The 17103-nt window shown below is 43.1% G+C and overlaps 2 protein-coding genes and 1 long non-coding RNA gene across 4 annotated transcripts in view; 1 reads left to right on the top strand and 2 right to left on the bottom strand.

Moving 5' to 3' along the window:
- Window positions 1-17103, bottom strand: part of LOC146646011 (uncharacterized) — a 238836-nt gene that overhangs the window by 159826 nt on the left and 61907 nt on the right. The window lies entirely within an intron of this gene.
- rrh (retinal pigment epithelium-derived rhodopsin homolog) overlaps window positions 1767-17103 on the bottom strand; it is a 28915-nt gene continuing 13578 nt past the window's right edge. Inside the window, exons 3-7 of the mRNA XM_085392437.1 lie at window positions 14160-14259; window positions 8684-8837; window positions 2859-3027; window positions 2279-2457; window positions 1767-2082 (exon numbers count right to left, since the gene is read on the bottom strand). Of these exons, the coding sequence (XP_085248563.1) occupies window positions 1977-2082; window positions 2279-2457; window positions 2859-3027; window positions 8684-8837; window positions 14160-14259 (708 nt within the window). The 3' untranslated portion in view covers window positions 1767-1976. The remainder of the gene's footprint in view (window positions 2083-2278; window positions 2458-2858; window positions 3028-8683; window positions 8838-14159; window positions 14260-17103) is intronic.
- The window catches only part of cox8a (cytochrome c oxidase subunit 8A), a 28717-nt gene continuing 23245 nt past the window's right edge, over window positions 11632-17103 (top strand). Inside the window, exons 1-2 of one of the 2 annotated variants that reach the window (XR_014908931.1) lie at window positions 11632-11880; window positions 11964-12140. The gene's annotated coding sequence lies outside the window, so the exon portion shown is untranslated. The remainder of the gene's footprint in view (window positions 11881-11963; window positions 12141-17103) is intronic. The other variant, XR_014908932.1, reaches the window with a different exon arrangement.

Here is a 17103-nt window from a genome sequence, read left to right on the forward strand (position 1 = left end):
TACAGTGGGATTCAGCGCTCCTATTGGCCCATAGGCCATCGTGAAAAGACGTAACTGTCTACAGTCACTGTAGACTTTACACTACTGTAGAACAATACGTCTGTGAAGGTTCTCAGTCATCCAGGTCATCGTAGTCAAAGGAGCTTGCAAAGAAAAGCGTCTGGACTTCTTTAAGTTGCTTGAAGACGTTTCACCTCTCATCCGAGAAGCTTCTTCAGTTCCTCTAGGCCTCTTCTCATATTGCTCACCTACTACTGAGAGTATATCTTGAATGGCTCAGTGAAAAAACAACTGGTTTGTTCTCTGGGCTTTATCTCTCTGGTATACCTCCTCAAGCGGTTAGCGAAGGCTGTGAGTCTTTGCGTGGCAGTTTCTAAGGAATCTTTTTGTTACTTGTTACTTGAACCCCTTTCTCCATTTTCATACCTTTCTGCAGTTCCAATAAGGAGCAAACTCCATGGTGCCTTGATCTTGGCCTGTAACGTCGTTCCCCATGGAGGGTACATCTCCCTGTGGCATTTTAACTTGTTGCCAAGCGTCTCAAGGATAACTGTTGCTGTGGTGTTGCAGGGACAATAATGCTGTATTCACTTTCAGAGGGTACTTCACATGGTCTTGGTAATCGACCGCTGAAGGAACAACAATCCTCTTTTTCAGGTGACCTGAATCTGACCTGAGGGATCTGCTGGAATACCACTGGGTTTAATTACAAGGTATCCCTGCCCCAAGCTCAGTAGGTATAGTGGCCAAACCATGATTGGAAAGTCTGTGGTTCGAATCCACTGAACGCCCACCCTGAGTAAGGTCCTGCACCCCGGGCACTGGATTGGTGGCTGCCTGCCTGCCCTCTGAGTGAATGGGTTAAATGCAGAGGAGTAATCAAAGTGATCGTGGCTCAAGAGTTGGGAGTTTGCCTTGTAATCGGAAGGTTGCCGGTTCGATCCCCGGCTTGGACAGTCTCGGTTGTTGTATCCTTGGGCAAGACACTTCACCCGTTGCCTACTGGTGGTGGTCAGAGGGCCCGGTGGCCTCGCCTCTGTCAGTGCGCCCCAGGGTGGCTGTGGCTACAATGTAGCTGCCATCACCAGTGTGTGTGTGAATGGGTGGATGACTGGATGTAGTGTAAAGCGCTTTGGGGTCCTTAGGGACTAGTAAAGGCCATTTTAATTTTCCTATGGGGATTAATAAAGTGCACATTATGTTTACATTAAGTCACACCATCCACAGGATGGTAGGTTGTACCCCATCACACATATTCACACCAGGACAGAGTAAGAATGTGGGAGAAATGGGGAGGGGGGCATCGTCATGTATATGAAAGAGTAGAAAAGGCTTGGTGTACTCCAGAGATGCACCCAAGAAGTACTTCATCATAAGAATAAAGACCTACATTGTTAAGAAAAACATGATTTTTTTTCATATTCATGTAATTTATATATAGCATAAAAAATAATATGGGCCATGTAGTCAAGCTAAGTGTACCTGCAAACATATGAGAGACCAGACAAAAAAAAAAGGCATGAATACAATACAAACGTTGTTTTTTCTTTATTTTTTAAGTGTTTATTCACAGGTTTCTTAAGACTTTTGATAGAAGGGACAGTAGAGACCGATGGCCCTATAACAGTCCCAATAAAGGAGAAGAAGGAAACACTACAGCTGCTTTTCAATCAAGCTATCAGAAAAACATCAGCATGGGTGTTTGATAGTGGAAGCTGCAATCTTTAAAAAAAATGGCTTAGCCCATTAGACCCATGTGCTTTTAAGGGCCCAGCCTAAGCAGCTCATCTATGGCTCTCACCCTTCTAAAGACTTTGTAGGTTACATTTTGTGAAACTAAGGGAGACAAAATATTTGCTGAGGTGACAGTGGAAGCACCGTCACTCATTGGTGTCATTATTGCATTTTTCTACACAGCGTTTTAATGCCAAGTTATTTTAATATTAATGTGACATCATGCTGAATGCAATATCATCTCACTGGGTCAGAGGTTGTTGGGAAATTGTCATGGGAACTTGGGTATTGATGGTGACTCGCTGTCTTGTTTGACACCGAATCATGCCTGTAATGGCTCTTCTGAACCTGCAAGAAAAGGCGATTTAAGTCCTTCTACACACCACCATCACTACACACTACAGACAGAAGTACACAGTATATAAAAATGTTAATGTGACACAGAAATATCCCACTTTATCCCACATATTGGTTTCTTATGCAAAAGTTTATTGGCACAGAAATATTAACTATTGTCATAGCATACTTAAGAGAGAACACTCACTTTTTGTTGGCAATGACGTAAATACAGGGATTATAAAAGGTGGAGGACTTGGCAAAGAGTGGAGCAATAATAGCCATTGGGGCAGGGATAGTCTTTGGGTCACTAAACGATGCCCACAGACACACCATGGAGTATGGAGACCAGGCAACCAGGAACATGACAATCATTACAATTGACATCTGTCAGCAACAAACAACAACAACATTATATAAAACATGCAAATTTACTCCATGTAGTATAAATTATGTATCCCATGTGGACCACAAACCACACGGGAGTCTATATTTTTCCTGAATTTCATGTTTATTATATAGAACTAAATTACTTTCCAATTTTGTAGAACACTGTGGTCTGAACTAAAGCTATAAATAACCATGGTAAAACAAAATGGTTAGCCTACCAAACTCGGAAAAAGTGTCAACGGTAATGTTGTCATATTGAACAACATAGATTGGATATTTGTTTAAAAAAAAAAACTAATTTCGACCAGAAGTATTCTTCTCTGTTTAAACATGCATTTGATAAATACAGATGCATGTGGCATTAACAAACAAAGCCTAAAACTGTGGCCCAGTTTCACCTTGGTGACATCCATTTGATCAGACCAATCCATGTTAATGCAGTCCAGGCAGTTGCTTGCTTTGTATCTCCTGACAGTGACTGTCACACTGTAGTAGCAGTAAAACATGACACACAGAGGAACCACAAAGTTCACAGCAATCACTGCCATAGTATAAGAAATAAAAGACCTGGGAAAGAAAAACACAGATAGTTATAAAGCATTCTCATACCAAGACATGCTAGATTTGTTTTATCTCAGCTAAGCAATGACATATTAACATTTTAAACAGGGTTTTAAATCATAATATTCAAATTCCGTTATATTGAATGCAAACATGCTTACAATGTAAGTGAAAAAAATAAACAGTTCAGAGAAAAACTATTTGCCCCCTTCCTGATTATTTTTTGTGTCATGGTTCAGTTCAGTAAGGTCACCTGTTGATGCAAAAGGTGAAAAAGGTAGGGCAGCCTACAGGTGACGAGAGCAAATGGTACAGCAGGCTGCATGATGATCATGATGCACGGTGTAAAGAACTTTTTGCTATATAAGGGAGCTAACGAGCATCATCCCTCATCTAAACCAAGTGAGTTCCACCCTGAGGAGGATTAACACCAACAGAGCTACAGGACCAGATAAGGAGGAAGGCAGGACTTTGAAAGCATGCACTGACCAACTGACAGGATTTTCCTGAAAAGGATGCATCAGAGGATGCCGTCGCATTAGCACTGTACTGAGCCCTGACCCACTTCGAACATTCCAGCTCTTATACTACGATGTTGGTTCTGAAGCCTTATAACCTGGGTGTGCCAACATCGCTGTGCCACTGGATCAGGGACTTCCTCTCGAACAGGCCTCAGATGATGAGAATAGAGAGCTGGACATCTTCCACACTGGTCTTGAACAGAGGCACACCACAGGGTTGTGTGCTCAGTCCAGCCTTATTCATTCTGTTCACTCACGATTGTTCTGCCATTAATTTCACTAACATAGTCATTAACTTTTTGGATGATACCACTGTGGTGGGTCTCATATCAGACAATGATGAGACTCACTATAGAGAGGAGATCCAACACCTGACACAGTGGTTCTTAGATAACAACAGCATCAAGGTCCTGGGTCTCCACATAACATCTAACCTGAGCTGGTCGCTGAACACATCACACCTGGTGAAGAAAGCCCAACAAAGGTACTTCTTCCTCGGGGAGCTAAAATGGATCACACGCTCTTCTTGGCTGCTTGTGAATTTCTACAGAGCCACAATAGAAAGCACCTTCTATCTTAGTATAACTGTATGGTATGGCAGTAGCACAGCACAAGACAGAAAAACTGGCCTGGGAGGTGAAAACAGCACAGGGGATTGTGGAAAGTCCACTCCCACATCTGGACTTGGTATATGCTGGATGAATCCAGAAGAAGGCCAGATGTATCGCTGCAGACGGTGGTGTCTGCAGCGATACATCTGGCCTTCTTGCCACCTTGGCAAAGGACTATGTATACTGCTTTCTTCTCTGGAAAGCAGTACAGAAACATACAAACATGCACCACCAGACTGAGAGACAGCTTCTTCAACAGAGCTGTGAAATGCATTTAAATTCTGTCTGTGTTGGGCTGTCTATCATTCAAGCTCACGTCCTCTACCAGAGGCCTGGAGCTTGAGGGTCTTGCGCAGTGTTGCTGTTCCTAGAACTGCGCTCTTCTGGAGGGAGATGTTGGTAGTTGTTTCTAGGATCTGCTGGAGCCACTTGCCTAGCTTGGGGGTCACTGCACCGAGCACACTGATTACCACTGGGACCACTGTCCCCTTCACCTTCCGCATCTTCACGAGCTCTTCTCTGAGCCCTTGGTGCTTCTCCAGCTTCTCGTGTTTCTTCTTCCTGATGTTGGTGTCATTCGGTATTGCTACTTCTATCACTACGCCGTCTTCCTCTGCTTGTCCACCACTACTATGTCTGGTTGGTTAGCCATCACCATTTTGCCCATCTGTATCAAGAAGTCCCACAGGATTTTAGCTCGGTCATTCTCAACCACTCTAGGGGGCATCTGCCATTTAGACCTCGGGACTTCCAGGCCATACTCAACACAGATGTTTCTGTACACTATGTTGGCCACTTGGTTATGGCGTTCCATGTATGCCCTGCCTGCTGGCATCTTGTACCCTGCTGTTATGTCTCAGGGGCATCTTTACACAGCCTGCACCTGGAGTCTTGCCTGGTGTGGTAGACCCCAGCCTCTATAGATCTTGTGCTCAGAACTTGTTCCTGTGCTTCCATGATTAGTGCCACTGCACTGTCTTTCAATCCAGCTTTGTCAACTTCTCAATGTCTCCTCTATCTGCCGGCGGTACATACCGTGCAGGGGCCTATTCTTCCATGATCATTCCTCCTCTTCCTCCTCTTTCTTGGGTTTCTGCTGCCTGAGGTATTCACTGAACATGCGGTTGGTTGGGGCCATCTTACTGGATTCATGGATGTTTGTTATCTCATCCTGGACTGTGGTGCTGACACTCACAGTCTCTGGCTTCCTTCTTTCCGCTTAGTGTACAGCCTCAGGGTGCTGGACTGGAACCATTCATGGTCAGGGCTTCCTGGTCTTGATGTCAGGGGCTACTATCTCCTTCTTTGGCTGGCTTATTATCCCAGCAAGGTACTTGATCAGGTACCTTTCCTCTCTTTGTTATCATCCGACTATACTTCTCCAGTCCGAATGACATTCCGATATCATTGCTGTATATCCTGGTGGTGTGGATCAGTGAATCAATGTCTAGTTCACTCTTGGCATACAGCTTGATGTCATGCATGTAGAGGAGGTGGCTGACAATTGCTCCATTCTGTAGTTGGTATCCATAGTCAGTCCTGTCACTGATTTCACTGAGAAGATTCAGGCCTAGGTAGAACAGCAGTGGGGACTGTTAAGATGAAAATATCTGAAGTGTCTCAATGCTTATATTAATAAGTGTCATATAATTATATAGTGTAGTATTGAATGGGCATGGCCCTGGTAATAAAGGCATTAGACTACATGTCCTTTAGTGGTAGAATGTTGGAGACTCTCACCCACGTTTGTCTGCAGAAGCTGATAACATGGAACCATCTGCCAGTGGAAATTTACTAGAAGGGAGTAAGGCAAGGTCACAGCCTCGCCGGAGCTGAGAAAAGATGTTTTGCAGCTAATGGACAAAAACCTCTGAGTACGCTATGCAACGTGACTACTTAATGCTTGTGTAACACTGTTGTTTAGACTAGAGTGGGACAGCCTGTAATAAAATTGTTAGGCATTTCGAGATTCGCAGCAGCATGTCATGCAGGACGCATCTCCCTTCCGGAAGTGTAAAATGGTCTATTGAGCAGTGTGTTGTCTTCCATCAGATGGCTTTGAGGAATCACAAGAACTTGGTGAAGTGTCGATATTTAACAGGACAGAGCATCTCCTTGGTACATCCCGCACTTGATGGCGACCTGTGCTATGGACTTGTAGTTGGCCTCTAGTGTTGTGTGTCACATCCCCATTGAGTTGCTGATCAAGGCTCTTAGGGTCCTGGTGATCTTGTACAATTCTGGGCACTTAAGGATCCAGGTGTGGGGCATCCAGTCAAAGGCCTTCTTGTAATCAATCCAGGTTGGTCAGCCTAGTCTTGCACTCTCAGGCGACTGCTCTGTCTACCAGTGGCTGGGGTTTCGCTCCTCTGGTATTGTTTCCAACGCCTTTCTGTGCCCCACTCGTGTATTGAGCCATGTACTTATTCATCTTAGCCACTATGACACCTGACACGAGCTGTCTTGCGGTTATTGGCCGGTGGTTGGACGGAACCGGTCCCTTCCGGGGGTCCTTGAGGATCAGGACTGTCAGGCCTTCTGTTAGCCATTCTGGGTGTCTTTCGTCAACTAGCAGCTGGTTCATTTGTGCTGCCAGGCGCTTGTGGAGTGCAGTCAGTTTCTTCAGCCAGTAGGCGTGAACCATGTCGGGGCCTGGTGCTGTCCAACTCTTCATACTGGAGACCCTGTCTTGGATGTCTGCTACTGTGATGGTTACTGGACCCTATTCACCGGAGGTAGCTGTAGTCTGCCCTCAGATCCACTAGCTACTGAGCATTGCCGTTATGGGTTGTGTCCTTCTCCCATATGCTCTTGCAGTATTGCTCCATCTCCAGTCTTGGTGGTGATGTTCTCATATTGTTCCTCTGCCACTGTGAGTACACCTTGGCTGGTTCTGTGGAGAACAGCAGGTTTATTCTCCTGCCTTCGATCTCCCTGGAGTATCTCTTCAAGTAGCTGGCCAAGGCTGTGAGTTTTTTCGCTGGCATTTTCCAAGGCCTCAGGTATGTACAGCTTGCTGTACTTCTTCGGCACCTTCTTTGTTGCACCTTTCTGCAGCTTTGATCTTGGCCTCTAGTCTCCTTCCCCATGAAGGGTACTTTTAACTTGTAGCCAAGCTTCTCACTGAGCACTGCTGCCATAGTATAGATCATCTGGTTACTCTTGGTAATGGTGTCGGTAAGTATCTTCCGTAGTGCTGCATTTGCATCATCTAGTAGCTCTTCTGAGGGTACTTCACTTAATCTTGGTAACCGGCTACGGAGGATCCAGGTTTCAAGCTTTACCATGATCCTATCTTTCAGGTCAGTTCTTCTCGCACTCAAAGATCCTTCCTCTTGGTACCCAATCTCTGGTGTGGGTGATGATGATGACATCTCCTCCCTGACCTGTCGTCCTGGCTCCCCCTTGCCATAGCATGTGTGTTGTACCTCGTGAGAGTAGTCCCTTCTTCCGAATGTTGGAACACTGAGTTACTAGTTGTTTCGCTGTCAGCATATAGTTAGTGTCTGTTCCAAACATAACCATATTTGACTGATCTGGATAGGCCATGTGCCAGGCCAAGTTGGAATGCCGGAAAACCAAGCTGGAGCATTATTTAGGAGTGAGCCCTAGCACCATCTCCAAATTAAAGGTCAAGTTCCATTTAAAGGGAAATGTCAGACAGGCCACAAAGTGGGCATCCCAAGAAGATGAGACCAAAAAAGACAGTTTCCTTAACCTGTCACCACTTAAAAGACAGCATACAGTCAATCTCCAGTCTCATGTGACGCCCAGGAGGCCCTTCACAATCAGACCTGTTTATGCTGGTGCTGACAACATGTGTACTGTAAGCTGAACATGTGGAGAAACATCATGTTCAGTGGTACAGTTTTGGCCTACTGCGTCTGGACTGTAGGGTCAAATTGTGGAGAGGACACAGAAAATGCTATGGTAATTGCTTAACCAAAAGGCTGAAAGCTTTTGTCGTTACTGGAGGCCATTTCAGTGGAGTGAGATCTTAAAATAAGATTCTGCAACCAGTGACATTCCCATATCTCCACAGTCTAGGACAAAACTGTAGTCTACAAGATGACAATGCTTGACCCAACAGAGTGCAGTTTAAGCCTCCAGAATTTGAGGCTAAAGATGATGCACCTGCCTGCAAGCCTGACCTGGGATTTCTGTCCTTGATCATTGCTGCACCCAATCATGCAGCAGAATATAGGCATTATGAGGGGGGAAATAGTGATAATTTCTATGTATACTATGTATCAGTGAATTTACGTGACCGCTACCACTTATCCAATATGGCAGACAGTTGTTGAGCAACGTGTGCATGATGTTATGTGCAAAACCGCTATATAGTGTCAAATCACCAAAACATTACCTTTGCATCTTGTGATAGTAGAAACACCAATGGCTTTAATTGGGTGGACTGTTTGGGCTATTGAAAAAAAACCTGAGCTAATGGAGAGGCAAATATCTGTTCAAACTCTTTTTTTAGTAGCTTTTAATCCAAAATATCAAGTACATTATCCCTTAAAGACTCACGCATCATTCTGTCTCCAGTTGATGGTACATGTAGCTCCAGTGGGGTCAGGGGCATAGCCAGCCCAGCCAACAATTGGCATGGAGCACCAGAACACAGCATTCAGCCATGCTGCCAGAATAAGAAGACTGTATGATCGTACCGTCATTTTCTCACCTGGAGAGAGAAATGATGTATAGAAAAAATGAAGGTCAGGAAAGTGCGACAATAAAGTCATTTTGAATTTAATGAGCGATTGTAGTTAGCGCTACAATCGCTCCATAACTAAGAAAGTAAGCACTTTTTTAGGCTGCAGATAGTTGAATAAATGTTTAATAGAGATTAGCAAACTGTTGATTTTTAAGTACAACCACAATTCCACAAAAGCTGGGATAGTGCATAAATATCAGAATCAGAATCAGAAAGGGTTTTATTGCCAAATGTTGAGCAGGTTTACAACATTAGGAAATCGCTGCGATGCTTCAGTGCAAACATACTGTTATAAATTAAGCTTAAATAGACATGAAAATAAAAATGAGAATAAGAATTAAAAGTGCTAAGTAGATAGATAGATATATACATGATATATACATGAGTGCAGGTGGTGATCAGTGCCAAACATGGAATGATGCAGTGAACACAGCGTAGGGTCATGTGTTAGTGGTGGGAACAGTCATACGGTTATTGTTCATGTGTCCGACAGCAGAGGGGAAGAAACTGTTCTTATGGCGAGAGGTTCTGGTGCGAATGGACCGGAGCCTCCTGCCTGAGGGGAGCAGGTCAAACAGACTGTGTCCAGGGTGAGAAGGGTCAGCTGAGATCCGAGCTGCACACCGCAATGTCCTGGAGGTGTACAGGTCCTGCAGAGATGGGAGTCTGCAGCCAATCACCTTCTCAGCAGAGCGCACAACACGCTGCAGTCTCTGTTTGTCCCTGATAGTGGCTCCAGCGTACCACACGGTGATGGAGGAGGTGAGGATGGACTCGATGATTGCAGTGTAGAACTGCATCATCGTCCGTGTTGGCAGGTTGAATTTCTTCAGCTGCCTCAGAAAGTACATCCTCTGCTGGGCTTTCTTGATGACGGAGGTGATGGTGATAAATATAAATAAATAAACAAAACCTTGCAGTTGTCCATTTTCCCTAGTTCTCACACATGACGTTTGAAGAAAAACATTTTCCCTAATATGTCCCACCCACTAACAGGAGCCATGATGAACAGATAATTTGTATTATTAACTTTACCTGTGAGTGGTCATAATGTCATTTCTAATAGTCCAATGTGGTGGTCCAATGTAGAATTCTAGCTGCTCAAGTATCCTGGCTCTTTGTTACATTTGTCATTTCACAAGGCACCAATCATAGCTCTGCATAAGGAGTAGCCAAATGCAGATTCTTAAGGCAACTGAATAATCTGACATGTACCTTTATTCAACTGGCAGAAGAGTCCAAAATCCTAATAACACGGTCCATACAGGAATCTAATAATGTGGGCAGGGAAGACACAGGGAGCAAAAACAGACACTTGAAGGCAATTAGAGAACATGAACACAACTGGGGTGAACAGGTGAACAGAAACTAGGTAATGAGACTAGGAGGAGCTATAATGAAATGCAAAGCACCACAGACACCAAAGTACCAAAATAAAACAACTAATACAAACGTTAGATATACACCTACACACACTAAGGGAAACACTGGAACTGAAACGTCACTATCTGCGCCTACATGCATATACTCTTTATAGAATATATCAGCAGTCTGCTAAACTGCATACTGCTGATATTGTTTTAAACAACAACAACAACAAAAACAAAAACAAAAACCCGTCCAGAAGTTGTAGCAAACTGAATTATGGTCTGAATGCTTGGTTGTGCCAAACACAGTTTCTTTCCCAAGAGGTGGGGGACACCCGCCCAACTCCCTGTATATCCTTTAAAGAGGACATGAAACACTAAACATATAAAAGCTAATTTACATCATGAGCCCTGCTCTCAAGAACTGACATAGATGCAACACTGTCTCTGAAGCTGGGTTTAAGAAATAAGAGCCAAAACAATTCAGACCTGTTGCACTGACTTCACGCCTGATGAAGACCATGGAGAGGATCATACTTCACCACCTTCACCCACTAGTCAGGAGAGACCTAGACCCACTGCAGTTTGCCTACCAGCTGAACATCAGGGTGGATGATGCTGCTGCATCGGGCCTTCTCTCATCTGGAGGGCACTAGGTGCACTGTGAGAGTCATGTTTTTTGATTTCTCCAGTGCCTTCAACACAATCCAGCCCTCAGTGCTAATGGGGAAGCTGCAGGGAGAGTAGACCATCAGCTATCCTAGTGGATTATTGACTACCTGAGGCTGTGGGCCTGTGTGTCTGAGGTGGTAGTCTGTAGCAAGGGGGCCCCACAAGGAACAGTGCTCGCCCCTTTCCTCATCACCCTGTACACTGCAGACTTCAGTTAGCATTACAAGTAACGGCGTTACTAACGGCGTTACTTTTCAGTAACGACTAATCTAACTAATTACCATTTCTATCGTTACAACGCCGTCAAACCCACCCACCACTTTAATCGCACTTTAGATCTCGTTCTGACATATTGGCATAGAAACTGAACTAACAGTATTTCCTAAAACAAAAAACCCTCTTTTTCAGATCATTTCTTATTAACATTTAAATATACCACAACAGATTACAAAGCAGTGGTTAACACGATTATTAGAGTACATGTCTTTCTGAAAGTGCTGTAACTAAGCCATTCTAGTCACATAGAGGTCGATTATCTTGTTAATAGTATTACATCTAGGGATGGGTATCGAAAACCGGTTCTTGTTGAGAACCGGTTCCCACTGTTTCAATTCCTTGGAATCGTTTGCCACTTTTAAAAACGATTCCCTTATCGATTCCAGTCGCCCCGAATGACGTCATCACGTTGAGTAGCGTCTTTTACCCAGTAGGAAACACGGCGCCTGAGCGGCACAAACGCTCAAAAGTTTGGTTACACTTTATGAGAAAGGATGACAACAGGGCAACGTGCAATACTTGCAAAGTAGAGATTTCATCAAAGGGAGGAAACACTACGAACATGCAAAAGCATTTGCTCAAAAAACACGCGATTGCGTTCAACGAATGTCGTGTTTTTGATCCGCTCCGGACTAGCGAAGCTCAACCCAGCAGCAGCGGTAGCGTTTCCACGTCCTCTCCCGTTAATACTGCAGGTAACTAATCAATTAGCATTGCATATTATGTTAGCGCGATTTACCTTATTACAAAACCTGCTATTACTGTGCGTTGCATTTAGATAACCATGATGAGAGAGACAGAGTCTGGCTGGCTCAGATGCTGGCAGTTGTCGCTGCAGTCTACCGGTAGCGTCTCCTTTCAGGCCAGGATAGACTAATGTCACCGAGCAGTGTCTAAGTTTGTGGTCAAAGGCTTGCACCCATTTGCCACAGCACATGCCCCCGATTTCACTTTGGTAAGTGAATGTGTTTAATTGTAGGCAGGGACATTACTGGATATTCTTGTGTAATTGCTACAGAATAATTTATGTTATACTTTGTTATTGCTACAGGAGAATATTTATTTTATTATTTTACATATACATTTTTTTTCCTGGGGACCCTGTGACACCCCATTGAAGAGCCGTAGGCTGTGGATCTCTTAAGATCTCACTGTTGGGTTTGTAAGGCCATGTTACTCCTAAATTTCTATCTTGTTCAAAGAGAAGATATAAAACACAGTTCTAAGCTAATCGACCTTAGTGTTCTCCTTTAAAAAAAAAAAAAAAGAATCGATAAGAGAATCGATAAGGAATCGAATCGTTAAACAGAATCGAAAATGGAATCGGAATCGTTAAAATCTTATCAATACCCATCCCTAATTACATCTTCACTGCATACAACTCTGGATACCCAAACTGAAAACGAAAACCTCAAATCAGAATTACTTGACTCTGTGGTATAACTCTTAAACGTGCACCAGTTCATAAGCTGAAGTTATAAGATGAAACAATTCACTAATTTAGAAGATCATTTTTTAGCCTGTAAGAATAGTTTGTTTTATAGGAAAAAAAGTAAAAAAAAAAAGAAAGAAAAAAGACAGAGCTTTTCGCAAAGCAAGAGCATCTCACTTTTCCTCACTTATTGAAAAAATAAAAACAACTCTAGGTTTCTTGTCAGCAGCCTGTAGCCAGGCTGACAAAAAGCCAGGGCTCTGCTGAAAAACTAGTTCATGCATTTATTTCTTACAGGCTGGACGATTGTAATTCATTTTTATCAGACTGTCTTAAAAACTCCTTTAAAAGCCTCCAGTTAACCTAAAATGCTGCAGCAACAGTACTGACAGGGACTACAAAGATGGAGCATATCTTTCCCATACTGCCTTCTCTTCATTGGCTCCCTGTTTACATTGTTAAGACTGTTTGGAAAAGTGCTATATAAATAAACTTGACCTTGACCCAAATACTGAATTAAACCCTCTTTGGTTTAGGGTATAATTGGCCATTTTTTAAATTACTTTTCATTTTACCCTTATATTTAATCAGTAAAAATATTTATCTTGTCTGGTATGGCATCATTCTTTCCATTCTTCTTTTGTGACCTACAGTTATTTTAAAATTCAGACATAATAAATTAACACAATTGACCTACAAGCACACAAAACAAAAGAAACCATCAAATCTGAGTAGAAAAAGTTTGATTTTTTTTCATTGTGTATACCACAAACAATTTTGAATTTAGAAAAGAGAAACATTTTGGCTTCTGGTTCCAAATCCTATATAACACTCCAACAGCATCCATAATCACTAAAGAGCAAATAGCTAACTCATTCAATTTAAACAGAGACATTAGACCAGGATGCCACTATTGCCATCTGCCCTATTGTTGCCACCAGTGAACAATAACTGATTAGCGGTACAGCAAAAAAAAAAATTACATAATCACAAAATCAGTTTGTATGCTGATGACATTCTTCTAATCCTAAAAACTCACTTTTGCCATTACACATTCTGATCACATCTTTGATAAGTTTTCTGGTAACTCAGTCAACTGGTCTGAGATTCTCCCTTGAATATACATATATGTGTGTGTGTGTGTGTGTGTGTGTGTGTGTGTGTGTGTGTGTGTGTGTGTTTGAAACGCTTTGTTTTTGTTTTCCCTGCTACATTTTATAAGAGGTCCCACCTTTTTTGAAATTTGGGTTGTACTTCCTCAAAACATCTTCAATGAGTCTGTATTTTGGTGAACTTACAAACGATTTATGAATAAAATAGAACAATTTAAGCAGTGGTTAAAAGACAACAGAAGGAACATGAGATTAATCGCACATCACTTTGTGACCAGTATAACTGGTTGTGTGATGAATGATGGAATTAGATGACATGGTAACCCTTGATCATGAATATCTTTGTCAATTTTGTAACAGATAAAAAGGAGTATAACAATGTGGTCGGGTAAATTATATATGCAAATATTAGGCTCTCTAAGTGGGATACCTATATCTGGTCTGCAGATGGAAAGGTAACGATCAATGGCCACCACGGTCAGCAGGCCAATACTAGCCATGCCAAAGAATATGTTGAGAGCTGCATAGATCTGGAGACACAGAAACAAAGAAAAAGACAGGTACTTAGATTCCTTCTTAACGAGAAGGCTATGATCATGGCCCTGTGCTTGAGGCAAGAATTGTTAGCATCCAAAAGATTAAAGCAAGAACCACGGTGCTAACATGTTGTGGTACAATGGCTTTTGGAATTCTGTTACTATGATTTAACAGAAACTTGTAGAAACTTGGAAAAGTTATAAAATTCAGATTTTTACACTGCTCTGACCAAATGTCCTTTCTCAGTCCTGGTCTAGTTATCTGTGTTTGTTAAACATAGCAGTGAGGTATGTTGTCTGCAGTGGTGTATTACAGCCATGTCGGGGAAAGTTATTGTCTTGGTTCAAAGAAAAAGGCCACACAAATGCAGATGATGGCTGTTAGTTTCCTCGCTTCTGTTAATACGTTCATAAGAAGGATTACATGGCTCAACAATATTATGCCATGACAATGCTGTGAAAAAAATCTGCTAAAAGACCGTGAATCAGCCTGGCCACAGATTTTGTAATAAGTAATTTAAGTGTCAAGGTCCCGGGTCTTTTCATCAGTGTTTTGAGTTGGATTATCAACTTGTTTATTTCTTTGAAATTTCCTATTAGCAGTCTTGGATTTAGTTGGTTATGCTGCTGAGTTCTTGCCTTGTTGTTAGTTTCCCTTGGTGCTCACTCCTCCTCTCTCATTCTCTCCCTCGTTTTCTGTATCAAGTCAGCCTTGTCTCCATGTTCATTTGCCTGTTTCTCCAGTCATGTCGCTCCCTGTGTCTCTCGCACTCTCTCTGTGTCTCTTGCTCTTGGCCTTTCTTAGTTTAAGTCCAGTTGTGTTTCCCAGGTGTACCACTAACCCAGCAAAATCGAAGACTGTTTGTTTTGCTTCAGAGTCAGCCAGCATAAAAGATGTGTATCTTGTAGTTGACCCAGAAAACAAAGTAAAACAAAACAGAATTTTTGGGTTCTTGCAAGGGTCAACCATAACTTCATGTGATGTTACTGCGCTGGTGGATAATGAAATCTCATCTACTGTTAATCAAACTATACATGTTTTTAAACCAATCCCTGAACCAGTACAATGTGTATCTGGGTCTGCTCATGATTTGCCTTGTTTTGAAACTGTTTGCAAAGTGGCGGGGTAGCAACTCTAGAGTTAGTGTCACTTCTGAGGACCCTGAAGGGGACCTCTTTGAAGACTGTTTGCTGTGAACCTGTGCAGAACTGGTTCTGTTGCACCCTCTGGGGCTCCCTCTAAAGACTGTGGTACCTCATCTTTGCTTGTTTCTAAGACTGTTCTTCCACCTGTGACCTCGCGTAAGCCATATGCTCTGCCTGCTCCCAGTGTGGCTTGGACCCAGCTTTTCCCTGCACCCATCTCAGTTCCCGGTATTAAGATAGGTAGAGCTCGACCAGTCCCTGTCCCTGCTCCCAAGGCGGTTCTGCTTTCAGCCTTCATCTGCACCCATTCATGCACCTGGGTGTTGGTGACTGAGGCCCAGCCGATCCATGTTCTGGTTTACAGCTGGTGACAGCTGGTGTCCACCCATCACCTGCACCAGTCCTGGCTCCCAGGGTGATGCCAGCAAAGACCAGATGTATTATTGTAGGGTCTACCTTATAATATAAAGCACCTTGAATTGAATTGAATAGACCACCTCTGCACCTGTAATAGTTCCTCAGGTGAGAGGAGCTGGCTTCTGGCAGGTTCCTGCACCCATCGCTGATCCTAGGGTGAGGGCAGCCAGAATCTGTTTTCTGTATTAAGCCAGGCAAATAAACATGGAGTCAAGACTATCTGTTTCCCCTGTCTTTCTCTATGTGTCGCTCGCTCTCACTCTATCTTTAATTAGTCAGTCTGAGTCTTGGTGTGCATTTCTCGTACTTCCTGTTTTATTTTGACAGCCTCTCGTGTTTGGTTTTGCTTCCCAGGTCTCGTCAGTGAGATTATGTTCAGCTGTGTCCCCCAGTTGTTTCCTCTCTGCCCCAATTCCCTCTTATGTATATATTGTCTGTATCTCCCTCTGTCCGTTGTCATAATTAGGGATGGTTATCGTTTAGGTTTTATCCGATACCAGTACCAAACCGGTACTTTTGAAACGGTGCCGGTGCTTAAACAGTGCTCGAACCGGTGCTTAAAGAATGGAGAACACACACTTTGTCCAAAAACCTCTCATGTTTAGCTGTTTTTTTGGTAAAAAGATAACAATGTTAGCCTTTTCTGCAGCTATAGAGCATATATGGTATCACTCTTGGCTGGAAGCAGTGCTTAATCATTGGAGAAAACACCAATTTTGTCTAAAAACCTCTCATGTTTAGCCGTTTTCCACTTTTTCTTTGGTCATTTTAGCCTTTTTGGCCAGGGTGAAGGGAGTACCTGCCATCAAACAAGAAGACAGCCGCATGTAGCTATGATGATGTTTGCTAGTTCACCTTACATGCATTAATGTAATAACGTGGTTAGCCTACTCAACGTAAATTACACACGAACAACATTAAGCTACTCACGCAGAGAAGAACGGCTGCTGCTGCATCATCATCCTCATCATTTCTGCTACACTGGCAGGGCTAGGGGCCAGGACTCTCCTCTTTGGGTTTTTGGAAGATGTTGCTAACTCCGGGTCCGATAACAGGCACCACACCCGCTGTAGATGTGCACGGTGTGAGGTCTCGCAGCAAGCTATCAAATATTGTGCATTTCTCAGCTTTTAAAAAAACGCTATGCGTTGCCAGGTGTTTCATCAGATTCGAGGTGTTACCTCCTTTGCACAGTATCACCTTAAAGCACTTGTTGCAGGCTGCTGAGTCTGCATCTTTTGCTGTGAAGTACAGCCAGACTTTTTATTCTGTAGC

Source organism: Rhamphochromis longiceps, linkage group LG19 (genome assembly GCF_057381845.1).
Source record: "Rhamphochromis longiceps isolate RC_006_pf linkage group LG19, R_longiceps_female_GT1.1, whole genome shotgun sequence".
NCBI classification, from domain to species: domain Eukaryota; kingdom Metazoa; phylum Chordata; class Actinopteri; order Cichliformes; family Cichlidae; genus Rhamphochromis; species Rhamphochromis longiceps.